This window comes from Furipterus horrens, unplaced genomic scaffold (assembly GCF_987537825.1).
Source record: "Furipterus horrens unplaced genomic scaffold, mFurHor1.1.pri manual_scaffold_5, whole genome shotgun sequence".
NCBI classification, from domain to species: domain Eukaryota; kingdom Metazoa; phylum Chordata; class Mammalia; order Chiroptera; family Furipteridae; genus Furipterus; species Furipterus horrens.
This window is the reverse complement of record NW_028327175.1, coordinates 128,241,824-128,269,677: the sequence shown is the minus strand read 5'-3', so window position 1 is coordinate 128,269,677 and position 27,854 is coordinate 128,241,824. Positions and strand designations below refer to the sequence as shown.

The 27,854-nt window shown below is 41.3% G+C and overlaps 1 protein-coding gene across 2 annotated transcripts in view; it reads left to right on the top strand.

Moving 5' to 3' along the window:
* Positions 1-27,854, top strand: part of OTOA (otoancorin) — an 82,151-nt gene that overhangs the window by 42,195 nt on the left and 12,102 nt on the right. For both annotated transcript variants that reach the window (XM_090279219.1, XM_090279218.1), the window contains 9 exons: positions 749-884; positions 3,591-3,781; positions 5,396-5,489; positions 6,062-6,191; positions 10,283-10,470; positions 11,861-12,016; positions 21,049-21,191; positions 21,411-21,547; positions 22,035-22,132. In XM_090279219.1, the coding sequence (XP_090135345.1) occupies positions 749-884; positions 3,591-3,781; positions 5,396-5,489; positions 6,062-6,191; positions 10,283-10,470; positions 11,861-12,016; positions 21,049-21,191; positions 21,411-21,547; positions 22,035-22,132 (1,273 nt within the window). The remainder of the gene's footprint in view (positions 1-748; positions 885-3,590; positions 3,782-5,395; positions 5,490-6,061; positions 6,192-10,282; positions 10,471-11,860; positions 12,017-21,048; positions 21,192-21,410; positions 21,548-22,034; positions 22,133-27,854) is intronic.

Genomic DNA, 27,854 nt, shown 5'->3' with positions numbered 1-27,854 from the left:
TGTAGTGATGATGAGTTAGGGCACGAGGGTCTAGAGAAGTCATTCTTAACATTTATTTCATTATTGCCTTCCTAAGGAGAAAACTTTCATTTCCCCTAATGAGAGACATGATAAGGAATAATTTTGTGGAATAGGGTTGAGTTTTAGTGGGTCACAATTCATGGTAATAGCAGATTATTTTCAATTCCTCTCTTCTTCCCTTGAACCAATTTCTCCTCTATTGGGGATGATATTGCATCTATTGAGAAAAGAGAGTCAAGAGTTTTGGGGAGCAGTTCTGGGCTGGAGATGATGGAATTGGGAGTCATTTCTTTTGCTCTCTTCACTCTCTCCTTTTCACTTTTCTTTCTCACTTTCTATTTTATTCTCTTTCCTCTTTGTCTCTTCCTTCTACTTCTCCTTTTCCTTTTCTCCTCATCTCTCCTCAACCGGTCCATTAGTCAATGTATGTTTATAGAGATACTATTCTGTGATCAGTGCTGTTGGAGCATAGAATAGGAACAGAACGGGAAGTCTTATTTTCACTTGTAGGAGAGAAGTATGATGGGAAATTAGGTTCCTGCCTGTTAGGGAAGGAGCACGATGGGTGGGAGGCTTGCTACCTGCCCACAGGAGCCAAAACATCGCTGGGAGAACAAGCATTTAAAGAACAGCCTTGTCATAAACTGTTGGGCATCAGACCCTGACTTCAGAGGCAGTCAACAGCAGCCACTGTCTTCCTTCCCTTGGTCTCCCCATTTCTCTCCAGGGCTCCCTACCTGGCTTCTGTCCCAGCCTCCCGATGTGTGCCCTTTCTGATCAGCCTGGGGAAGATTCAGCTGAACTCCTTGGTTTTAGATTCCCACAAAAAGAGTGTGGTCCTCAGGAAAGTGCAGCAGTGCCTGGTAAGGAAACTTTCTGGCTGACACTTTCAATGACTTTGTATCCATGGCCCTCCTGGTAAACTACAGGGTATCTGGCTGGGATTTCAAGCCTGCTGTGGATCTCAGAGTTGGCTCTGAGTTACTAGGTGGGGAAGTCTTTGCCATTGGTTCTGGAGACTGCCATTTTGGGGCCTGAATGAAGAGAAACTGCTCTGGGGGACTGGAAAGGGCACAACACACAGAGTCTGGGGTCTAGACATGCCTGTGCTGGTGATTGGTTATGTGGCTATGGAGAAGCACTTCCTCTTCCCAACTGAACACTTCCCTCATGGAGTTATCAAGGGCATGAAGTAAGCAAGGTATTATTTAATACCAAGGCCCATAGGAAGACCATTCTAGCCACTAGCTCACAGTTTCTTTGTCTTTAACAAGTGATGATATTAGTTAACTCTTTTTTTAAAAAATTATTTATTTTTAATTGTTTTTCAATTATAGTTGTCCCATTTCCCCTCCATTGCCCCCCCCCAGTCCATCCCTTCTCCCACAGTCATTCCTCACCCCGTTGTCCATGTCCATGTGTCATTTATACATGTTTTTTGACTAGACCCTTCCCCTACTTATTCCCCTTCTCCCCTCCCCTTTGATAACTGTTATTCTGTTCCTTGTTCAATTTTGTTCATTTATTTGTGTTGTTCAATAGTCTCCTGTATCAGGTGATATCATATGGTATTTTTCTTTCATTGCCTGGCTTATTTCGCTAAGCATAATTCTCTCTAGTTCCATCCATGTTGTTGCAAATGGCAGGAGTTCCTTCTTTCTTTCTGCTGCATAGTATTCCACTGTGTAAATGTTACAGAGTTTTTTAATCCACACATCTACAGATGGGCACTTAAGCTGTTTCCAGCACTTAGCTATTATAAACAGTGATGCTATGAACATAGGGGTGCATAAGTTCTTTCGAATTGGGGTTTCAGGATTCTTCTGGTATAATCCTAGCAGTGGAATCGCTGGTTCAAAAGGCAGTTCCATTTTTAGTTTTTGAGGTAATTCCATACTGTTTTTCATTATCAACAATAAACAGATCTTTGAAGCAAAGAAACACCAAGGATATTGAGGCATTGGACAACGCACTATATCAAATGGACTTAACTGATATATATAGAACTTTTCACCCCAAAGGAGCAAAATATATATTCTTTTCAAATGTATATGGGACATTTTCAAAAATAGACCATGTGGTAGGACACAAAACAAGTCTCAACAAATTCAAGAAAATTGAAATTATATCAAGTATCTTCTTAGACCACAATGCCTTGAAACTAGAAATCAACCTCAAGGAAAAAGAAAAAAAAAACAAAGACATTCAAACTCATGGAGAATGAATAGCATGATATTAAATAATGAATGGGTTAACAATGACATCAAGGAAAAAATCAAGAAATTTGTTGAAACTAATGATAATGAACACACAACAGCCCAAAACCTGAGAAGGATAGAAGAATCTCAAATAAAAAATCTAACCCTACAGCTACAAGAACTAGAACAACAACAACAAACAAAGCCCAGGGTGAGTAGAAGGAAGGAAATCATCAAGATCAGAGCAGAATTAAATGACATAGAGACTAAACAGACAATTCAAAAGGTCAACAAAAGTAGGAGCTGGTGCTTTGAAAAGATAAACAAAATCGACAAGCCTTTAGCCAGGCTCATTAAGAAAAAAAGAGAGGACCCAAATAAACAAAATCAGAAACAAAAGAGGAGAAATTATGACCGATATCACAGAAATAAAAGAATTGTAACAAATTACTGCAAACAACTGTATGGCAAGAAACTTGACAATCTAGATGAAATGGACAAATTTATAAAAACATATAATCTTCCAAACCGGAATCAAGAAGAGGTAGAAAACCTGAACTTAACAATAACAAAGAGTAAAATTGAAACAGTAATCAAAAAACTCCTGGCACACAAGAGCCCTGGACCAGATGGTTTCACAGGCAAATTTTACAATACATTTAGGGAAGAACTAACGCCTACCATTCTCAAACTATTCCAAAAAATCCAAGAAGAGGGAAAACTCCCAAACTCTTTCTATGAAGCTAGTATTACCTAATTCCAAAACCAGGTCAAGTCACAACAAAGAAAGAAAACTACAGGCCAATATCACTGATGAACATAGATGCTAAAATTCTCAACAAAATATTGGCAAACAGGATCCAGCACCCCATTAAACAGTTCTTAGCTCTTACAGGTACTTTGAAGATGAATGATGGATCAAGACCTGATAACACTTGGAACTATGTCCAGCACATAGTACGCACTTGAGAAATGCTAGCTCTTTTTGTTGTGTTGAGAAAAAGTTTTAAATACTTTCAAAGGTTATACAAACTTTGAGGTGCCCTTTTTGTTATGTATGTACTGTTATTATAATGGTTTTTGAACTCTTGGGTCTGCTCAATGCAAAGACAACAATGACAGCCATCACTTTCCTAGTGTTCACCATGTGCCAAGTTGCTGCCCACACTTGCTCTTTGTGGGGTCCCCCCAGAGGTAAAGTAAGTCTTCCTGGGGTAAAATCAGGCCCTGTGCTATCTTTACTAGTCCATGGCAGGGCATGTGATATACATACCAGAATTTTTGTGAAGTTTGGGGATGGGAAGTGTTTTGAAGGGATCAGAATCTTAAGTCCTGCTGGGTTTCCCCATCAGCTCCACTTGTTACTTTCAGAACAACTCCATTGCCAACGAGTATACTGTAGACATCATGGGGAACCTGCTCTGCCACTTACCAGCAGCTGTCATCCACCATGGAGTGTCCCCCAGGGCCTGGGCCACTGCCCTGCATGGCCTCAGAGACTGCGCAGACCTCAGCCCAGAGCAGAAGGCTGCAGTGAGGCTCAGGCTTCTGGAGCAGCACGGGTGAGGAGGGTCGGGACTCAGCTCCAGGGGTGGGAGTTGCTGGCTAAGAGACACTCAACCCTGGCTCTCCTCCTCTCAAAACAAAGAGTCTCTGGCTCAGAGTGATATGATGCTTACATTTATTCTGGAAATGCAACCTTTCTTCTTTTGGCCTCAGATTCCCTGAAAAATGAAAACAAACATAGCTGCTCTTCAGGCATCACATGGTTTTCCCAAAACATCTTGGCATATAGAAAAGGAAAGAGTTTTGGAAAGATGGCACTTTACAAGTGTAAGGAGGTGGTAATATTATTGTTGCTATGACATAATAATAATGACAATGATGCAGATATAAATAATTGAGGCACTGTCAGCTCTGGGTGAGTGAGAGCTCCCTGGGGGAACAAAACTGTTCTTTCCATGTAGAAATGTATGAAATTTGGTCAGAGAGTTGAGTAGGCCACAGCCATCTGTTAGACAACAAATGTTTTTGAAGATATCATTGTGTCCCAGGCACTGCACTATTTATTATATAGAGTTTAAGAGCATGAAGTTGGGAGCCCAGACTCTTTGGGTTAAAATTTTATTTCTATCATCTGCTGTCTGTGTGACCTGGGAAAAGTTACTTAATTTTCGTTTGCACTTTATTTTCTCATCTGTAGAATGGGACAGTAATAGTCCCCACAGGATTGGTGTGAAGATTAACTGAGTTAATGCATGCAAGGGACTTACAGCAGTGCTCAGCATGGAGTACGGAGTATATGACAACTGCTCTACTACTAGAGCCAAAGACACAGTGGTTAGTGAGACAGGGTGTGGTTCCTGTCCTCATGGAGCTTATGGCCTAGTGGGATAATATTTTTAGCCAAAGAGATAAGGGGGGAACTTTTTGGCCAGGGTTGGTTTGGCCTTGGTCCTAAGAGAGGCATTATCATTGCTAACTGGACAGACCTCCTTTAGAGATGTCACCAAATTTGGTGTGAGACACTTCACTGTAGACCTTTGTGGGCTCTATAAGAGCAACAGTATATTCTGTATTAGTGCTGTTAGTATCCTGTCAAGTTTAAGAGTAAATTTTTTGTTGTTATAAGAGAGAAGACTCTTATGGTAATTTAAAGAAACAGATAATTACTATTCTAATGAGGATGAGGAGGGAGGAAGTTCTGTGATGTAAATGACAGAAATTTAACAACTCAAATTCAAGCTACAAAATGGGAATTTATTGAGTTTATAAATCCAATGTAATGGAAAAATCCAGGATGGACTGCAGGCATGGTCGGATGTAGGAGCTCAAATGCTGTCATCAGCAATTTTCCTCCCATTCCCCGGCTCTGTGTTCTTAAGTGTAGCTTTATTATCTTCACTGGGGACATGAATGGTCTCCAGTATCCTTTTTACCTGTTGGGATACCAGAAGACAGAGAGAGAGAGCTTCTCTAGTAGTTCCATCAAAATTCCTAGGGATGGTTCTGATTGGTCAGCCTGTATCACACGCACATTGCCTTGGCCAGGGAAGTGGGACCATGTGATTAACAGTCTCTACACATATGAAGAAAGTCCATTTCTGAAAGAAATGGTTGCCAGGGCATGAGAACAACAGCACAGTCTTAATTTGTTGCTTATTATCTCTTCTTAGTCTCCCCCAGAACTGGACAGCTGAGATGATGAAAGACTTGGGACCCTTCCTAGTACTTTTCTCAGGAGGTGAATTAAGCTCTGTTGCCACAAAGGTACCTCTGTGTTCTATTGTTAGATAAAGATAGTCCATTATACTCAACTGGGTTTGCTGCCAGCTTGCTTTTTCTGGAAACTTCCTCCTTGCCTTTAAGGGACCAGATGTTTCCAGCTCCACTCTAGGATGCTCACAGTTCAGAAAAAGAGAGTAAGCAGAAGCTAAGTGAACTATGGCCTTTTCACATGGCCTGCTTGCAGAGGCGCATCACCTGTGAGCTATGATTCAGTGAACATGCTGCTCTTCCTACACATGTTTGTTCCAGGTCTTACATGCACCAGTGCCATGTGCACACACACATGACTAACCTGTGTAAATGACCCGTACTTAAATTACTGAGCATTTGTTGAATTATTATTGAGGCTGAATATCATTTTATATGATTCTTTGTAGAGACCAGGTTAGTTGGGCTAGGGATTAAATTCATATGAGAAGCTGCTATGAAGGAAAAACAAAACAAAACAAAACCCTGAGGCAGTAAGTACTGTTGTAGCTTAAACTCTGATTTCAATCTGTGTTTAATGTGCTTTAATTATTATTTGCTCCTCATTTATCCTCTCCCCCATATAGTTTCCTGATATCCTTCAACAAACTGCTTCCGAGATGGCTGGGATTTTGCCCCCAAAAGAATTCCTTTGGGCTGTCTTTGAGTCTGTTCGGAACAGCAGTGCAAGGACCCCCAGCACAGCCCCCAGCCCTGGTGAGTGCTTTTGGGTACCTGAACCCATGCCATGGCAGCAGTGTTGGGCTGAGTTGCTGGCACCCAGAGGCTTCCTTATCTAGGGGATTGGATGAAGTGTTTGCAAAGCAATAGAGTCACAAAAATTGACAGGTCAATGAACTACCCCTTTGTAAAGTGATTTGGAAGTACATCCTGCATGCCTTACCCAGGGTAGTGGTTTAATGGTGGAAAAATGCAACAAGCATTTCAAAATGATTGACTTAATGGGACCAAAATGGCTGAGTGGCTGTGTTTGCAGTGCTGGGGCCAGGCTGGCTGGCTTTGAACCCTGGCTGGGTCTGCTGCTTACTGGCTGTATGATTTTGAGTAAGCTTTTAACCTGTCTGTGCCTCATTGTTTGTCCTCTGTAAAACAAAGACAATAAAAGTTCCTATACCTGATTAGGTTATTGTGAAGATTAATGGGTTTAAACCTCTAACATATTCCCAACAGTGCCTAGCATGCAGGAAATGCTCAGTAAGTGTTAGATATTTTTATTATTATTGTATACTTACTTAGTAAAGACTTGTGCCAAGCAGGAGACAAAGTTAATCAGACCATATAATAATTGTAATAATCATAATTGACAGACAATGCTTCTTTTCTTTACTGCAACTGATAATCATTGAGCAGGGATGTGTGAGCAAAACGTAAAAATCCCTGCCCTCACAGAGCTTCCTTTCAAATGGTGGAGCTGGGGCAAGTAGCCAGACAATAAGTTACACAGCACTATTGTAACTGAACACAGGTCAGCTGAGACTCTAGCCTGGGCACTTTGAATCTTACCAGAGTCCACGCTGTCCCAGCTGAGTCACCAAAAACTAACCAAATGCAGGTCTGGCTGCCTGCTGCTTCGAAAGCCAATACTTGAGAGGCAGATGCTGATGTAAAAGAAAGTGGTTTATTTGCAGATGCCAGTCATCTGGAAGATGGGGAACTCATGTCTCAAAGCCCATCTCCACCTCTCAGGGCAGGCAGAGATTTTTTTTTTTTTTTTTTTTTTAAGTATATTTTATTGATTATGTTGTTACAGTAGTTCCAATTTTTTCCCCTTTACTCCCCTCCACCCAGTATCTCCCTCCCCCAGCATCCCCCCCCAAGTCCATACCCATGGTTCGTAAAAAATAACTATCCCTCCCTCTCAGATATTAAGACCCTTTGTAATCTTGTAAAGGACAATGGGCGAAGGTCTCAAGCTCCTCTAGCTGCTTCAAGCTGGACATGGTCGTCGTCCTACCTACCCTTGGGTCCAGAAATCCCTAATAACAGTGGGGGTGTGGAGGGGAGGGTGGCCTTCCCACATGGGGAAGGATTGTGCAGACTCCAGGTCAGTTGGCTGTCTCCGGACAATGGCGTGCTTGGTTTAGCAGGCTGGCATCCTTGTTGTGTTCTGGGGGCAACAGATTTGGCAAAAAGGGTTAAAAAGCATCATTCAATCCATAACTACTAGGTGGCAAAAGGCAGGGATTAATTTTTCAATGTTCCACATTAGGAGAAAAAAAAAAAAAAAAAAAAGGGCTTCTTTGGAGGAAGGTGTGCTAGGCACATCTCTCCTGTCCAAAACCCTTTTGCCCATTTTATTTAGTTTGGGCTGAGGGAAATAGTTTATGTTTCCCCCCTCTCAGACCTCTGGGCCCTTTCTGTCCAAGCCATTAGGGTAGAAAAGAGAATTCAGTTTTAAAGTGAAGCCCACAGACCACCCTATTCTTCACCAACTCAGCCATTTAGTTCAGCCAAACTGTTGAGTCTCCGGAGGCAGCGCCAGGCAGAGATTTTTATAAGGAGGGAGAGATAATCAGAACAAGGAGATCAATGGAGGAGTTTGCAAGTTCTCTATGTGCAGATGAACACAGTCAATTCCAATAAGGCCAGTGATGGTTTGGTGTGTGTCGTATTGGTTTAGTCATCCTGACTTCATGTCATTTAGGCTCCAGGGTTGAAGGTCAGCAAATCTGGAGCTGAGATGGCTGAAGGTCAGGGTCTGTATCTTTTGAAGTTAGTTCTTAGGATTCTTATACAAACATGCTGTTTATCTATGAGCTACATAGTCAGCATTTACATAAACAATGTCAAAAGAATGGTGGGGGTGGGTTAGTTTCCCACTATTACAATTCAGTAATACACTGTTACAGTATGTTGTGTGATAAGTGCTAAGAAGGAAAATAAAGCAAGGGAGGGGGTCAAGGAGTATGGGTGGGGGACTGTAATTTGAAAAGGAATGTTTCAGTGAGAACTTAACATTTGAGTAAAGACCTGAGGGAATGTGGAAAAGGGCCTGTGAATATTTAGAGTTTTAGAGTCTTCCAGGTAGAAGGAAGCATGACAGAAATGGGAGACAAATGGGAAATGAGAGGCCAGTGTGCTGAAGTGGAGTGAGACACAAGGCCAGTCATGCAAGGCCTTGTAAAGAAATCCTAAGGACTTTGGCTTTTATCCTGGGTAGGGATTTCAGGGGGGGCATCTGGCAAAGAAGTATTATGATCTGATTTATGTTTATCTTGGATGGTCATTACTCCATGCATCATATTCTCATCTCTGTCCTGTCAGGTGGGCACTATGATCTCTCCCATTTTATTGACCAAGGAAATTGAAGTTTAGAGAGATGAAGAGACTTGGCTAAAGTCACAGAGTTAGTAAGTGGTAACTCTTGGATTTTTCCCCCAAAATGGTGGAACTGATCACTGTCCTCACAGTATCACAGTCCAGTTGTACATTGCAACACTTCTTGTCTTTCCACACTAAGGGGAGGACATTGTTACCAGTGTGTAGTCAGAGTTGCCATTAGTGGTTCTTGGTATTAATTACTGCCATGTGTATATTAATTGATGGATTAGCAGAATTACTATTTGGCTTCATTTTAGTTAATTTGCGTGTGTGTGTGTGTGAGTGTTTGATTCACTCAACAAATATTTGTTGAGCACCTGCTCTGTGCCAGGCCTGGGAACACAGCAGTGACAGGACCAAGCCCCTGCTGTGCTGTTCAACCATTCTGTTCCGCTAGTTCTATCCTGTCACTGGGTCTTGCTTTCATTGGCAAGTGGGGTGGGGGACCTCTAGGAGGGATGAGACTTCTGTCCCCTCCAAGTGGGTTATGATAATGATGTTTGAGGAATTTACATGGTGCTCTTGACTTAGTCCAGTTTTGCTTCTTGATTGCAGTCCAGTGAATTTGTATTAAAGATGCAATGAGAAAGCAGTGGCCACTGGGCATGGGAAGAGTCCTGGGTAAGGATGGTGCTGGTGACTCTGTCAGCATGGCCTGGGGTGTCCAGGATTGCTCTTAGAACAAAGAGCCTTGGGTTTTCTCCCTGGCTGGGCACATTTGGGCCAGTAAAGACAGTATCTTATTTTTGTGTGGAGGATGGGTAGCTGGTTGGACCAGGTAAGTTTCAGATTATTCGAAGACCAAAATATGGGTGGTTACTCCTATTGCAAAAGAAATACAAGTCAATTTTTCCTCTCTCCTGGGATGGGAAGGCCATAACCTCCTCATGATTTTTATGGAGGGCAAATCATCCTCCCTTTCTTCATAATTCTGGAACCCTTAATTCTGGGTTTCAATCTCAAATATATGGGGTGATTGTAGCAGGTGGCATAAATAATAAAAAAGTATGTGTTGAGTATTTACTGTATACCTGACACTAAATGCTTTATATATGGTAACACATTTAGTCCTCACAAAATTTTTCTCCTCATTTTATAGTTGAGGAAACTGAGGTATAAAGGGGTTAAAAAGTTTTGGATTTGATTTTACAGACAGAACTCTTCACCATCAGCTCCTGCTGCCCTCAAGGCAATTTGAAGTCTAGCTGTAATGTTGCAAAGCTCCTACTGTGTGCATGTGGCTGTGCAAAACATTGGCATTTTCACGATTTTGCTACAGGTAATTATCAAGAAATGGCAGAAGTGGGATTCAAACTGATCCCTGAGTCCCTGCTGTTTCTACGCTGTGCTGCCTCTCATGGATAAACCTGACTGGAGAAGAATATTATTTATTTCAACAGAGAAACATACTAACATTTCCTGAAATTCTCTTTCTCTGTTTCTTCCATAAATCTCCCCATTTTCAGGTTGCCGTGGAGTTGAGGTTCCCTCTTCTGATGACATCATCAAGCTGGGTGAAGCCAATGCCTGCTGGACCCCCCAGGACCTGCTCTGCATGGAGGAAGACACATTCATCAGGAATGTGGAACTTCTAGGAGCTATCAGGGGTTTCAGCAGACCTCAGCTGATGACCCTAAAGGAGAAGGCAGTACAGGTAAAGCACACCTGAGGGAGGAAGCATTAACAGGGGAAAACTCAATGCAGTACTCCCAGCACTTCTGTCATAGAGTGTTCATTCCTCAAGTTCTCACTGTTTTCTTGTGGAAAGTTCATGGCACAAAGTTTCCAGTTCCTGCCTCTTAGGGCTACTGCGAAGAGTGGAATGAAGTGTGTCTTGGTGTCTAATGAGCACTCAGTCAATCAGATTCTGTGGATGTTCCAGGGTCTCTGACAGAGGTGTTTCTAGGAATTGTGCCCTTTCTTTCTCCACCTGGACAACCCCAACTGTTGCATGAAGCAGCTTTTCTCAGAATCTTTGTAAATCCATCTGGAAATGTAGAAGAAAGCAGTAAAAAGAGGACCAGAAGTTTCCCATTTTTATAAAGATCCCTTTGAGTTGCTTGTTTCAGCTGTTATGATAGTTGTGTAATGTATAGTTACCCTGGTGGTTTAAGACATTACATTCCATAAAATTATATTTATAACTATTTGTTATAAGTAATTTGAATTTAGGAAAGTTAGAAAATAATAAAGATCAGTTGTAATCTTTTACCCAGGGTTAAGCACTGTTAATATTTTGGTATATTCACCTGAAGCTTTCTAGATTTCTGTGTGTATATGTAAAATATACAATATTTATATATTTATACATGTACATATTTCATGTATACTCACATATATATTTACCAAAAAATAGTATCACACTTACCTGCTATTCAATAACTTCTGCCCACACCCAACATTATACAATGTATATTTTTCATATTAGAAATATAAATCTATATCAGTATTTAAAATAGCTACATAATATTTTATTTTATGACTGTTCTTATTTATTTAGCTAATTGGTAGATGTTAGAGTATTTATATTTTTTAATGCCTCAAGGTCCATATTTGTACATATTTCTTTGGGGACTTGTCTCATTATTTACTTAGGTTAAATTCCCAGAGGTGGAATTTCTGGGTCAAAGAGTATAAATATTTTAAAAGCTTTCATTACATATAGAAATTTTCCTTTAAAAAGCTTGTACCAATTTATATTCTCAACATCAAAAAATGAGGTTATTCTTTACTCCATATCTTTTCAGCACCATAAATGGTCACTGTCTTTACTACTTATCAGTATCGTCCGTGAACATGGTATTCTTTGATTGTTGTTAATGTACATTTTAAAAATTATGATGGTGACTGAACTTTCCCCATATGTTTATTTCTTCTTTTGAGAATTTTCTGTGCATGTCTTTTGTCTACTTTTTAAACAAATATAGTCATCTTTTTCTAACTGACTTACAAAATAACTTTATATATTAAAGAGATATACTCTATGTCTGTTTTAAATACTGTCAGTAATGGTCAGTCTAATCTGGCTTTTTTTCCATCTGAAGGTCTGGGACATGCCCTCTTACTGGAGAGAACACCAAATTGTCTCCCTGGGCCGCATTGCTCTGGTTCTTAATGAGAGTGAGCTGGAGCAGCTGGATCTCAGTTCCATCGACACAGTGGCTTCCCTAAGCCAGCAGTCAGAATGGACCTCAGGACAGGTAGGTAGATGCTGCTGGAACTTTTAAATATTTTACCATCAAAGTCATTTTTGAGTATGTGTCTATTGAGTAAATTTTCTACTAATTATAGGTCATATTTTCTTATTTGCACACCTAATAATTTTGACTGGCTAATGGGCATTGTGAACTTTATATTTTTGAGTGCTTGATTTAGTTATATTCCTTTCAAGAGTATTGGGCTTTGTTCTGGCATACGTTTAAATTACCTTCAACCTGGCTAGTGTGGCTCAGTGGATTGAGCACTGGCCTGCGAACCAAAGGGTCACCAGTTCGATTCCCAGTCAGGCACATGCCTGGGTTGCAGGCCAGGTCCCCATTTGGGGGCACATGAGAGGCAACCACACATTGATGTTTCCCTCCCTCTCTTTCTCCCTCCTTTCTCCTCTCTCTGAAAATAAATAAATAAAATCTTTAAAAAAAAATTACCCTCAGATCAGTTTGTTTTGGGGGCTTTCCTTTTGAGATTGATTAGGGAGAGTATAGAGTGACTTTCATTCTGTGGTTAATTTATCCCAGTGACTGAGACGTGGTTCTTCTGAGAATACTACCTAATAATGCTCTGTGTATTTCAAGACCTCTCTCTTCTGGCAGGTGGGAATGTGAACTCTTTGCAGCTCCATATGAGCTCTGGGAATTGTCCACATTACTTCTTTCTGATGCCTTATTTTGATACTTATGTGTAGTTTTACTTCTGGCCTGTGTAGATCAGTACTCAGTCAGACTCAAGAAGACCTCCTTGCAGATTTCTGGAGTCAGCTCCATCTGTGCAGCTTTTCCCTTTACAGCACGTCCCCACAAATTATAGGTGCCATGACCTCTCTGAACTTGGGTCTCTGTGTCCTCAACTCAGCTGGACCACTGGACTTGTTTGGGTTCCCTTTCCCACTCCATGGCCTGGAAATTGTCTCTGGGCAGTGAGCAAGGGCAATTTAGGGTCTGCCTGATTTGCTTTCCTTTTTTCGGGAATATAGTGTTGTGCTTCTTGTCCAATGTCTGAATACAGCTATTTTATGTAACTTGTTAACTTTTCTTGTTGTTTTTTGTGGGAGGGCAGTTCATACTTCATGTACTAAAGAAATTCTCTTCAGAATTTATTCTAATTGGAATGGAAGTTAATCCACTGTGTTGCTAGAAAGTGGGGATCTTAGCTGCTCTGTGTTTTCTGCATTCTCAAGCTGCCCTCCCTCAGTGGTGTTTAGCACTAGGGTTACATATGGTCCAATTAGCAATCCCACAAAAAATTATCCTTTTTCTCATGAATGTTTTGAAAAGTCCCAGTGTAGACTGCTATCATGTAATTGCCTCTCCTGAGCAGTCACTCTGGTGAGGGGTAGAATGTGTTGGTTGGTCAGGGAGTGTGCGTCCATCTCACCACGTCCATATGAACTGAGAGTGGGAGATGGTGTATAGTAGGCTGCATAAAGGTCCCCAAAGGTGTGCGCATCCTAATATCTAGAACTTGTTACTTTATGTGGCAAAAGGGACTTTGCAGATATGATTAATTAAAGGACTCTGAGGTGGGGAATTATCCAGTGAGCTCAATGTAATCATAGGGTTCTTTTAAAAGGAAGCAGGAGGGCCACAGAGACAAGTGATCTCATGATGGAAGCAGAGGGACACACAGTGATTTAAAGGTGCTGTGCTACTAGTTTGAGGATGGGCTATGAGCTAAGGAGTACAGACAGCCTTTAGAAGCTAGAAAAAGCAAGGAAACAAATAACCTCTAGAGCTTCTAGAAAGAACACAATCTGCTGATTCATTTTAGGATTTATGACCTCCAGAACTGTAGGAGAATAAAAATGTTTTATGTTAACCCACTGAATTTGTGGTATTGGGTTGGCCAAAAAGTTTGTTTAGATTTTTTCTGTAAAATAAAACACACATTTTTCATTTTTACCAATAACTTTATTGACTTAGATATTTTGATTGTGTCAGCTCTCTCCCACATGATAATATTGATTTTTCTCAATTAACATCTCGATTGATCACTATCAACTTCAACTGGTCTACCCAACTCGGGAGCATTGTACAGTGAGAAACCTCCAGCATGAAACTTTGCAAACCACTTTTGACACACTCCATTAGTTACAGCCCTTTATCTACACATTGCAGATATTTTGTGTGTGTGTGTGTGTTTCAGTTCCATTTTTACCCTTCTTGAAATAATCAAGCATAGTATGCAGAAAATGTTGCTTATTTTCTTCCATCTTTAATATTAACATGACTGTACAAAAATTAACCAATTTTGATGTTTTTTAAATGCACATTAATAGGACAGCTGTCACAATACAATCTAACAAAATTGTTTTGAATAAAGTTAAAGACAACTAAGTGTTACTAAAGCCATCTTATAGGAAAAAAACAAACGTTTTGATCAAGCCAATAATTTTTAAAAAATATGTTTTATTGATTATGCTGTTACAGTTGTCCCAATTTCTTTTCCCTCTGCTCCCCTCCATCCAGTGACCCCTTTTCTCCAGTTGTCCCACCCCCCTTAGTCCATGACCATTGGTTGTGCATATAGTTCTTCTCAACATCTTCCTGTCTACTCCACTCCCTCCTACTATGCTTCTTAATTCCTGCATCATCTCCCTCCCTTTTACCCCTTCCCCTTCTCCACTGACCTCCCACCAATATGTTCTCCGTACCTATAATTCTTTTTCCACTCTCATTGCTTACTTAGTTTGCTTTTGTTTCGATTCCCTAGCTTTTGTGTTGGTTGTTGTGATACAGTTTTCATTTTAATGTTCATAGTTTTGATTCTCCTTCTTCTAAACAAGTCCCTTTAACATCTCATAACAGTGGTTTGGATCTGATGAACTCCTTCAGTTTTACTTTATCCTGGAAGCACTTTCTCTGCCTTTCTATTCTGAATGACAGCTTCACTGGATAGAGTAATCATTGTTGTAGGTTTTTGCTTTTTATTACTTTGAATATTTCTTGCCAGTCCCTTCTTGCCTGCAGAGTCTCCTTTGAGAAATCAGCTGGTAGTCTAATTGGGACCCCTTTGTACATAATTCTTCTCTTCTCTCTTGCTGCTTTTAAGATTCTCTCTTTCTTTTTAATTTTTGACATTTTGATTATCATGTGTCTTGGTGTGGTCCTCCCTGGGTCCAGTTTTTCTGAAACTCTCTGTGCTTCCTGGACCTGTAAGTCTATTTCATTCCCCAAGTTAGGGAAGTTCTGCTTCATTATTTCTTCACATAATTTTTCAATTTCTAGTTTTTCTTCACCTTCTGGCAACCCTATAATTCAGATGTTCATTTGCTTATAGCTGTCTCAGAGGTTTCTGAGCCTCTCCTCATATTCCTCTTTTTGTTTCCTCTTTTTGCCCTAGTTGACTGTTCCTTCCTTATGTTCCGATTTGTTGGTTTGATTCCTGGTTTTCCTTTCCTCACCACTTGTCTTGTATGTGTTTTTGTTCATTTCAGCATGACTAGCCTTCATTCCTTCCCTGTCTTGTTCAATATCTTTTGTTAATTCTGTAAGCTGCTTTATGACTATAGCTCTGAACTGAGCTTCTTCCTGAAGCTCAGTTCAGAGCTATTCACGTATTTGCTTTTTGGTCAGCTGTGTCATTGGTATTTCAACCATGATTCCTGCCCTCCTGACCATTCTTGTTTATCTTTCCTTCTTGGGCGGGGCTGTCACACCTCCCACGCTATCTGGGGCAGAGCCCTGTGCACTCGTAACCACCGGGCAATCCCTCTCACCACACTGTGGCACTGTGTGGGGGCAGGGGTCCAAGATGGATTCCTGCTGTTACTCTCCGCTGAGAGACCGGGAGCCTCCTCCTCCATCCCCATGCCCTCTGGGCCTTAAAGTCTGAGGCAGTGGGGGCCTGCCTTCCCCGGTGCTGGAATCATGAGCCAATGGGTCTGAAATGCAGCCAGGGGTACTCCCCTGGCGCCTCTCACCTCCCCTTAAATCCAGGTGTCTGTGCTTATTGCAGTCCCTCCACCTCTCACTGCAGTTGCCGCCACCAGCACAGCTTGATCTCTCTGCAGCAGCCTCGCCCCTACCTCCCATCTGGATGAGCACCACCTGTCTATAACTTCATATGTTGTACTCCCATGTAGCTTTATTTTCTGGAACTTCCGGCTATCCCTGGTTCTGTGGTAGTTGCAGTCCTCCCCAGTTGTGGAGGGAGACAGAACATGTTAGTCTAAGCCTCCATCTTGGCTGGAAGTCCTGGTCAAGCCAATAATTTGTTAGACAAGTCAAAGGCATGGTGTCATCAAAGAAAGGGAGAATGAATGCTGGACAAGCAAACCAATGCATGTCACCCACTCTCACGAACTTATGTAATCAGGATCACCATGTCATGTAACTCTGAATGGCACCATTCAATTGGACACAGTGTGAATTGTGTCTTCTGGAGCTGGGCAATGTGGAGGTACTGGCCACAGGGATTAAATGAGTTAATACACATGAAACACCTAGAACAATGCCTGGTATGTAGAATTCAATAAAAATTAGTTGTTTTCATTGTCATCATCACCATCATCATCACACTTTCTCCTTCTGGCAGTTGAAGAGTCTCATCAGTTGCATGGTTAGACCCAGCAATATGAGGTGCTTTCCACTCTGGTATTCCACAGTCCTGGGGCTCAAAGGCTGGTTTTGACTGGTTTGAGAAGTGCTACATCATACTTCCTATATTAAAACCATTCTATTCACAGTCTAGAGAAAACAAAAACAATATACCCAGCTTGGAAGCTAGAGTGTCTCCTTCCTTTTGCACCAATTTTAATGTCCAAGGGTGGCAGTGAGACTTGTCAATATATTTGAAGAGGCTATGAAATCCTAACATTTGCGTATATCATTTGCACTCAGTTCCTCAAATTTATCTCCCAATCAAATGCTTAAATGCTTGTTTCTAGATTAATAGACCTGGTGAAACTACATTAACAGAAAGTTCAGCTAAAAAACCAATATAAGGAAAAAGAACCCATTTAGAAGCTGATGGGATGAATAGAGAGATTTACATTTTCACTTTCAGTGGTTATTATTGCTTAAAAGTTTTAGTATTAATTACCTTAGAATCATTACAGATACACTGGTCCAGTCATTCAAGTAAACATACTTTGGCTTGTCACCTGGCAGGCTGAACTTGCATTTTCCAGGTTCCAGTGGCAAGGACAATTTAACACAAGGAAGACAAATAAATGGTCCAGTTAAAAAATGGGAAAAGGACCTGAATAAACACTTCTCTAAAGAGAACATACAGATGGTCCATAGACATGAAGAAAATGCTCAACATCACTAATCATCAGAGAGATTCAAATTAAAACCACAATGAGGTATCACCTGATTCCTGTCAGAATGGCTACTATCAATAAATCAACAAACAGTCAGTGCTGATAAGGATGTAGAGAAAAGGGAATGTAGTAGTGGAAATGCAGATTAGCGTAGCCATGTGGAAAACAGTATGAGGTTTCCTCAAAAATTAAAAGAGTAGAACTCCATTTTAAACCAGCAATTTGACTATATCCTAAGAATCCCACCAATTTGAAAGAATATTTGTACCCCTATGTTCATAGCAGCATTATTTACAATAGCCAGGATCTGGAAACAGCTCAAGTGCTCATCAGTAAATGAGCAGATTGAAAATAAAAAAGAAGTGGTACATTTACACAATGGAATACTATGTAGCCATAAAAAGAAGTATATCTTACCTTTTGTGACAGTGTGGATGGCTCTGGAGATTTTTATGCTAAGTGAAATAAGCCAGTCAGAGAAAGAAAAATCCCATATAATTTCACTTTTATGTAGAATCTAGTGCACAAAATAAACTGCCAAACAAAATAGAAACAGAGGCATGGACACATGACAGCTGTTAGAGGTGTGTGGGGAGGGGACTGGATGAAAGAACAAAGAACATGCACGTGGACACAGACAACAGTGTGGTGATGGTCAGAGGGAGGGTGGCAGGGACTGGGTGAAGGTGGGCAAAGGGTGGGGGGTGGAAAATTGGGACATCTGTAGTAGTGTCAAAAATAAAAAGAAAGAAAGAAATACCTCATCTTCAAAGTAATTTTATTTAAATTGTATTTTTCTCCTTTCATTTTTAAAATGAGCATGCCTGATATTTGGAGGATTGCATATTGCTATGAAGCAACTAGTGAAACCTGATTGTGAAGACATAAAAAGAGTTCATCTCCATTTTTTCTCCAACTCCTATGTCTTTACTGGCTAAGAGGACGGGCTCTGGAGTCAGATTGCCTGGGTTTTAATCCTAGGACCATTATTTGCTAGCTATGTAACATTGGCTTCATTACTTAACCTCTATGTGCCTCAGTTTCCTCATCTGTGAAATAGGGATAATATTAATACTTACTTCATAGGGTAGTTGTGATGATTAGATGGGGTGTTATATGTAATGTGCTGGCATACAGTCGTCGGCAGCCGTCCGTCTCGAGAGACGATGGTGTAGCTTCTTAAGAGTCTATCTGCACCGCCGAGAATGGTTGTGCAGTCCGACTCAGAAGTGACACGGTATCTGTCTCCTCCCGTGTTGAATCGACATCTTGCGATGACGCTGGAGTGTCCTCTCCAGTGAAGCTGAAGCTACAGAGCCTGGGCAGGGTGATATGGAGGGTCTGCTGTTGCCCATGCAGCAGACCCCCCCTCTCTTCGCAGCTGAAGGGTCCAAGGGAAAGATGGAGTCAATACAGCTTGGGTTCAGGTGCGCCGCAGGAGTTGCCGGTGTTGACTACAACGTCAAACCGCCTTAGGGACTCCGGCTCCGGATTTTCTGTCGGGGTTTACTCCCTTAGCCTTTCCCCTGAAGAGGTATGCCGCAAGGCAGCGGAGGTTTTTTGGAGTCAGAGTTTTCCTTCTCTGATGTGCCCTGACTGGAAGATCGAACCAGCGACACTTAGCTTGCAGGCCGACGCTCAATCCACTGAGCCAAACCAGCCAGGGGTCTGGCATACAGTAGGCATTCAGTATTATTAGCTATTATTTTCAGTGCATATTAAGTGCCAAAAACACTGAAGGCTGAATGTGGTGTTACTGAAATTCCCCCATAGAACCTGTGAGCTTGGTAATCAATCATTGAGGGTAACTTCCTGAATACACTGACCAGTCTGCTTTGCAGAAATATGGGAAATCTCCCCCTAGCCAATCCAGCATGTGAAAGCAGCAATCAAATGCCATTTCAAAGGAGTACATGTTGCCAACAACTTCTATAGATCACTTGTGCAGCTCTTCATTCTTCATTCATAAAGTACTTACTGACTCTCTGCTGTGTGCCAGCATTGTGCTAGGTGCTAGGGATACAATAGTGAATTAGGTGGATATGGTGTGTGTCTTCCGAGATTCTACTTGGTGATACAGACAAAAAAGTGAACGATTAAGGTGAAAAATATTTTAAAGTGTGATGTGTGATAAACATAAAATGGGCAAGGTGCTCATGGAAATAGTAGGGAAGGAGGCTACTTGAGATAAAGGAATCCAGGCACTCTTCTCTGAAGAGGTAGCATTTAAACAGACCAGAGAAATGGGAAAGCCACATGAAAAGTGGAATCCCATTGCTACATAACACATTTTTAAACATGTCACAATCTTTGCCAAAACTGTCTCTCAACACTGTAATAATGTTTGTTGTGTGATGGGCTGATGTTAAAGGAAGATAGGAAGTTCACTATGTCCCTGTGATTCTCACTCCCATTCAAGAAATGTTCATCGTTGGCTCTCTCCTCCCCACCTTCGCCTTGTGAGCTCTTATCCTCTTATAATCTTTTTCACCTGCCCCTATAAGCACTGAGGGAGCGAGACTTTATCATACAGCTCATCTCCAATGGATTGACTTGGATCCTTCCTCAGGTGCAACATAAGCAGATCAAATACAGCAGGGCTCATTTAGTTCTAAGTGGCAGAAAACCCAACTCAAAGTGGCTTGAGGAAGAAAAGGAATTTATTGATTCCCATTACTATAAGGTTCAAGTGTAGAGTTCAGGGATGGCTGGATCCAGGGACTTCAACACTATTATCAGGTCTCTGTCTCTCACCATTTTTGACCCAGCTTTCCTTTTTGTTGGCTTTATTGAGAGGCAAGTTCTTTCCATGTGGTGATTTCTAGCAGATTCAGGTGTTTATCCTTCCCAGCTCCAGTCCAGAGTAAAGAAGGCTCTTCTCTCCTAAGTATTCTAGCTAAAGCCCTGGTAGGTTTTGATTGGATCACATGTCCAATCTAGGACCAACAGCTGCAGCCAGGCAAAGAGATAACTTGACTAGGAAGGACTGGGCCATAGAATCACCCCTGGAACTGAGAATGCTCTCCAGGAAAGTCACGAACAATGAATGAGCACTGTGCTACAATTTCAGGAACCTTACACATCAGCCCCTTATATGAAAATTAATTGAAGAGATCTTGTATGGTGTTCAGCATTAAAGCATTTGATGTACTGCTCTCTGGAATGTAAGCGTAAGGGGCAAACATATTTCTGTAGGACCTTATAGGAATAAAAATTTATCCTGGCTGAGATAGGAAAGACTTAATGAAGAAGATGACATTGGACTTGAATCCCCAAAATAAAAGGATGGTTGGATTTTCACAGTGAGAATGAAGCAATGGCATTTCATATGGAAGGACTGATTTGAAAAAAGACACAAAGGCACAAAGGCAGATTATAAGGTTTTGTCAGAAAGTTGTGGAAGCAGATGTTGGAAAAGTTTGAATCTTGATGCAGAAGAACTTAAATGTCCAAGCTGTCTGAAGATCATGAGTAATTAAGGAACTAAGCCAGCAGGGACAGACACAGGACACAGTTCCTTTAATGTTGGTGAAGGCTACAAGAGCTTCACTGTCTAAATTACCTCCAGGAGTAGAGCACAGACTTGGGGAGGTTATCATGAATGCAGTGGCTACAGTGGTTTGGAATGGGGAGTGTGTCTAGAGGAGAGGGGTGGGGGTTCAGTAAGGAAGCTGCTGAATTATTCCCTTAGGCCTTGGGGTCTTGATCATCCCTGGATAGTTTATCTCCTAGCCTTCCTTATTTTCATAGGCTAAATCCATCCTGCAAGGATTCCTGGTGGATTCAGGCTATCGTATCCAGGATCTGAAGAGCTTCCACTTGGTAGGACTTGGTGCAACCCTGTGTGCCATGAATGTCACGGAAGTCTCACTTATAAAGATCTCAGAATTCAGGTAACCAAAGCACTAGTGTGCAAAATGGCAAATGATTGGTGTGTTATTTCTTCAGCAAGATGTGTCCTCTGCTTCCGATACCTGGCCACCTTTTGAGCTAAAACAGGGAGTGGGGCTTAGCTGGATCTTTATTTAATGCTGAGCTGACCTACTTTTTGCACACCTTTTTTTGACTAGTGAGTCTTCCAGGCTTACCCTATATCCCTCTCTCTTAACCAGGGTTGTAGTGGCCAGAATTGGGACCCTGATTTGCGGCACCCATGTCTTGGCTGAGTTCAAGAGGAAGGCAGAAGTTGTGTTTGGGGATCCCACCAAGTGGTCTGGCTCTGTCTTGCAGGAACTTGGAACCATTGCAGGTAAGAGGCATCTTGAATATGCCTTTCCCTCTTTTTCTAATATTAAAACTGGGAACAGAAAAGAAATCCTTGGCTGTGTGTGACAAACATCTGCATAGTTACAGTAAAACCTAGATTTCATCATATGAAGTTGCAGATAGTGGGGTTGCAAATCTGCCATTTGAACAAGCTCTCTTGATGGTTTTATGCACACAAAAGTGATTCAACAAGTGATTGAATTAGCTCCTAAATAGGTTTGTACGTGATATAAAAATGCTCCTTCTGGGTATACATTTTATTGAAGGAAACCAATCAGGGATAATGTGACCCACATTTGTTTTTCTGAGTTAATTAGGGAACTCAGTTCCCAATATGATTTTCAGGGCCTTCTGTAAGGAATGATGTGCACCTCAAATATGCAGATCTGTGTATTCTGCAGCATCAATAACAAAATAAGTAGAGTTCTGCTGGCTTGAATTGAACCCTCATGATTCATTTTTCTCCCCAGCTGGATTAACTAAGGAAGAGCTCCGAGTGCTTGATAAGGATTTGATGCCATATTTCCAACCATCAGCAATCAGATGCCTTCCTGATGAGATATTCAAAGTAAGGTTCTCAGTTCCTGAAGAAGAACTGAAGCTTGACCCCATATCAAATCACACCAGGAATCAGATGGCAGGCATTGCATTCCAGGGGCACAGTGGAGCTTCTGCTCACAGGGCCAGAGGATAGCTATATGCTGACAATGGGAATATCATAAGATAATTTCAGGATTTTTTAGAGTTTTTTTCTTAAAATTTTAACTTAAGTTTTAATTGTATTTATTTTCTTTCTTTCTTTCTTTCTTTCTTTTTTTTTTTTTTTACTGTGTGGTTGCCTCTCACTTGTGCCTCCAACTGTGGACCTGACGTGCAACCTAGTAATGTGCCCTGGCTGGGAATCGAACCAGCGACACTTGGCTCGCAGGCCGACGCTCAATCCATTGAGCCACACCAGCCAGGGCTTTAATTGTATTTATTTTCATAGTTGCATTTTCTTATAGTGAATGGTACTGATTTCCTGTTTTAGATGGTATGACAAGTTTATATTCCCTTATTCCAAACCCTTGGGGACAGGTATATTTCAGAATTCAGAATTTTCTAGACTTTAGAAAGATCACTATGTGACTGCACAGCATGGCAGTGTCTGGGGAAGTACCTATAAGCATTAATATTTCTTTTAAGAAACTGGTGACGAGTCACACTAACTGAAATAAATAGGCTATAAATGGCTTCACATTAGTTCAGGTCAGGCTTTGCTAGCAAATAAGTTTGTCTTAAACTTTAGAAAAAACTTTCCATTTGCAGACTTTTTGGACTTCAGAATTGCAGATGGGGGATTGTGGACCTGGATAATATTTTCTTTAAAAATATATTTCAACAAAAATACACTTGAACTGATTTTTAAAAAAGTATTTTAAAAACCACAGTAGGACAGGTTACAAAGTACTAAGGAAAAAATTGAGAAGGTGGAATTGGATCAACTGAAGTTATGGAAGCAGGGTATCCAGTGAGAGGTCCTTGCTTCCTATCCATGTGCAAGATTAGGGGAGTGTTTTTGGGGGACAGTCTGCTCTGATGGGGACTGACCCTGAAGTCTTTGCTTTCTGGGTAAGTTGAGAACACATTCTGTCCCCCTCAACTGGGTAAGACACACAAATGAGCTTAGACAAACTCCCATGATGCCATAAAATTTATTTCAAGACACACAGCAGATCCTGAACCATTTCAATACTGAGGACAACTCCTAGCATAGAGCAGGTGCGCTAGTTGCCTTGGGGAATAAATAGTCCTGAAGACCACTGAGCTTCCCTGCTGCAGGGCTCTATGGGACAGGCAGCTTGGTCTTGAATGCTGGCACATTACTGAAAACTTTCTTATGGTCTTGTTTGGAGTACAGTTTGTGGCTGCTTCCTTGCTCCAGCATTTATTCCAGAAATTCCTATTGACCACCTACACTGTGGTAGGCTGAAGGCGAGGTACACCTGAGCATGCACTGGAAAAGGGGTCTTCAGAGGACTGGAAGATAAACTAAAGGAATGTAGTGAGATAAGTAGGGGTGGAAATGAACTGGAGAGAACCTTGTCTAGATGGGCAGGCCACTTCTCTATTTATTTATTTTTTATTTTTTAATCTTCACCCGAGGATATGTTTATTGATTTGAGAGAGAAGGGGAGAGAGAGAGAGAAGCATTGATTTGAGAGAACATCATCAACTGATTGCCTGCCCTGTGCACCCTGACTGGGGATCAAACCTGCAACCTGGGTTTGTATCCTGACTAGGAATTGAACCCATAACATTTTGGTGTACAGGACAATGCTTCAACCAACTGAGACCCTGGCCAGGGCTACTTCTCATCTCTGGTACATTAATACAGTGTGACAATGTGGACCAAGAGTTGTTGGAGTTTCTTTCTTTATTTTTTAAGAAGAAGTCAGAAGTCCCCATTTTCACTGCAAGATCTGATAATTAAATGTTGGCAACAACTTTGAATTTGTTTTTTAAAACACAGTGCCACAAACAGGTCTAGAAATTCAATCTGGCTTTTGGGTGGTGAGTCGGCAACATTAGAAAAATAGGTGATTTTTATTATATAGACTCTGTTAATGGTAGATATAAGGTGGGAGCCAGAACACCTACACTGTGTGTGTGTGCTGGGGGGTGATGAGAGAAAGGAGGTGGTGCTGGATCTTGCAGGACAGGTGGAGAGGGAGAAACAGTGTCTAGGCAGAAGGAAGGGCATGTCAGAGGTGCTGACTCCTGGGGGCCGCACACGTAGCTGGCCACTCTCCTGGAGTGAAGAGTGCTGTAGAAAGTGGCTGGAGAGATGGGCAGGGCCCAGAGCATGGAGGCTTCATTGTCACATTCAGGAGCTTGAGCTGTGTCCTGGAGGGCCAGGAAAGACTCTTTTTGAGTCTAGGAATATATCTCCTTAGGTAGGAAAGAGAGTGAAGGAGGAGAGGAAGGGGTGACAGAGCCTGACCCACTTACTCAGAATCTTTAGGGGCCCTTAGAAAACAAGATAGATGACTTCAGAGGCCTTCACACAAATGCAGAATCCTTCCATTCCATCTCATTCCAGACTCACTGGGACTAGTTATCAACTAATCTGAGCTGAAGCGATTCCAGAAGACTCTTGTTTAGGGTCCTCAAAGACAGTGTGCACCAAAGAATTTCTCACTTCCAGTGTTCAGGGCAGATATCACTTATAGATCCTGCACTCTCCCTCCTCCAAGCCCTCACAGGATTTGTGGTGCTCTGGCAGTCATACCAAAGCATTAGAATCTGCATAGGAGATGAGTCCTCTGTGCCATCTCACATCTTCTCCAAAAGCCTGGAGAGATTATGTAACTTGCCCAATACCATGTCGCCTGTCTGTGGCAGAACCGGGACACTGATTCAGATCTTTGGCCTTTAAGCTTGTGTTTTCTGCCCCAGAAGCACTGAGGAGGCACTGTGCACTGCACTGAGCAACATTAACTTACACAGTGAGACATCCTGGGCTCCTTTTTCGACTCTCCTTTAACACTGATTGCTTAAGGAGGAAGTCTCAATTTGGAGTTAAAATGTCTAACACCTCTGCAACACATGTAAATTCCCTCTCTTTTTAAAGACCTCAGGTTCAGCGGTTGTTGGCCAACAAATCTAGCTAGAATTCCATAATGTTGTTTTTATTTCTTTTTAAAAAGATTTTTTAAATTTATTTTTAGAAAGAGGGGAAGGGAGGGAGAAAGAGAAGGAGAGAAACATTGATGCAAGAGAGAAACCTCAATAGGCTGTCTTTTGCAGGCTTGCAAATGGAGACCTGGCCCACAACCTAGGCATGTGTCCTGACCAGGACCAAACAGGGACCTTTCCATTTTCCAGAGGACACCCATCCTACTGAGTGACATCAGTCAGCCCTGTTGCTTTTATTTCTTTTGGTTTATTTTTTAAATGTCTTTTTATTTATTGTTGTTCTATTACAGTTGCCCCAATTCCCACCCCCAACCCCCTGGCTCTCCATTGCCCTGCCCACTCTCCACTCCCACAATCAATGCCCACCCTGTTGTCCATGTCTATGGGTCATTTATACATGTTCCTTGGCTAGATCCTTTCCCTTCCTGTCCTTCTTCTCCCCCTCTCCCTTCCCCTCTGGTCACTATCAGTCTGTTCCTTGTTTCCATGCCTCTGGTTTTATTTTGCTCATTTGTTTGTTTTGTTCATTAGGTTCCTGTTATAGGTGAGATCATATGGTATTTGTCTTATGCCACTGGCTTATTTCACTTAGCATAATACTCTCCAGTTCTATCCATGCTGTCATGAAAGGTAGGAGTTCTTTCTTTCTGATGCATAGTATTCCATTGTGTAAATGTATCACATTTTTTGATCCATTCAATTAATGGTGGGCACTTAGGCCTTTTCCAGCACTTGGCTATTGTAAATAACACTGCCATGAACATAGGGGTGCATAGGTTCTTTCAAATTGGTGTTTCAGGATTTTTTAGGTATAATCCCAGCAGTAGAATCACTGGGTCAAAAAGCAGTTCCATTTTTAGTTTTCTGAGGAAATTCCATACTGCTTTTCACAGTGGCTGCACCAGTCTACGTTCCCACAAATAGTGCACTAGGGTTCCCTTTTCTCCACATCCTTGCCAGCACTTGTTGTTTGTAGATTTATTAATGATGGCCAGGTGTGAGGTGATATCTCATTGTGGTTTTAATTTGCATCTCTCTGAAGGCGAGTAAGGTTGAGTATCCTTTCAGATGCCTATTGGCCCTCTGTATGTCCTCCTTGGAGAAGTGTTTGTTCAGGTCCTTTGTGCATTTCCTAATTGGATTGTTTGTCTTCCTGATGTTGAGTCACATGAGTTCTTTATATATTTGGAGATTAAACTCTTGTCCCATGTATCATTGGCAAATGTGTTTTCCCATATGGTTGGTTCCCCTTTCACTTTGCTGATGTTTTCTTTAGCCAAGCACAAGCCTTTTAGTTTAATGTAGTCCATTTGTTTATCCTTTCCTTTATTTTCCTTGCCCTAGGAGATATATTGGTGAAAATATTGCTGTGTGGGTTATCTGAAATTTACTGCCTATGTTTTCCTCTAGAACTTTTATGCTGTTATGGCTTATATAAAAATCCATCTTGAGTTTATTCTAGTGTATAATGTAAGTTGGTCCAGTTTCATTCTTTTTGCATGTACCTGTCCAGATCTCCCAACACCATTTGTTAAAGAGGCTATTTTCACTCTATTTTATGCTCCTGCCCCTTTGTCAAATTTTAATTAACCATAGAGATATGGGTTTATTTCTGGGCTCTCTATTCTATGTGTCTGTTCTATATTTTTTAAATATATAATTAAGAGGAATATCTTTATTAAAGCAATTTTCATCAAAAGTATTACATATTAATATGAATGGAATAATGTTTTCTTCATCATCACTACTAAGCTCCATTAACTGAATGTGTTTTCTTTCTTTTTTTACATTTTTTAATATGCTTTATTGATTATGCTGTTACTGTTGTCCCAATTTCTTCTCTCTTTGTTGCACTCCACCCAGTGATCCCCCCTCCCTCCAGTGTTCCCCCCCTTAGTCCATGCCCATTGATTGTGCATATAGTTCTTCTCAACATCTTCCTATCTACTCCACTCCCTCCTCCTATGCTTCTTAATTCTTGTACCATCTCCCTCCTTTTCCCCGCTTCCCCTTCCCCGCTGACCTCCCCCCAAAATGTTCCCCATACTTATAATTCTTTTCCCACTCTCGTTGCCTACTTAGTTTGCTTTTGTTTCAATTCCCTAGCTTCTGTTGTTGGATGTTGTGATACAGTTTTCATTTTAATGTTCATAGTTTTGATCCTCTTTCTCCTAAACAAGTCCCTTTAACATTTCATATAACAGTGGTTTGGATGTGATGAACTCTTTCAGTTTTACTTTGTCCTGGAAGCACTTTCTCTGCCCTTCTATTGTGAATAACAGCTTCGCTGGAGAGAGTATTTGTGGTTGTAGGTTTTTGCTTTTCATTACTTTGAGTATTTCTTGCCAGTCCCTTCTTGCTTGTAGAGTTTCTTTTGAGAAATCAACTGAGAGTCTTATTGGGACCCCTTTGTATGTAATTCTCTTCTCTCTTGCTTCTTTTAAGATTCTCTCTTTATCCATAATTTTTGACATTTTGATTATAATGTGTCATGGTGTGGTTCTCCCTGGGTCCAGTTGTTTTGAACTCTCTGTGCTTCCTGGACCTGTAAGTCTATTTCCTTCCCCAAGTTAGGGAAGTTCTGCTTCATTATTTTTTTACATAATTTTTCA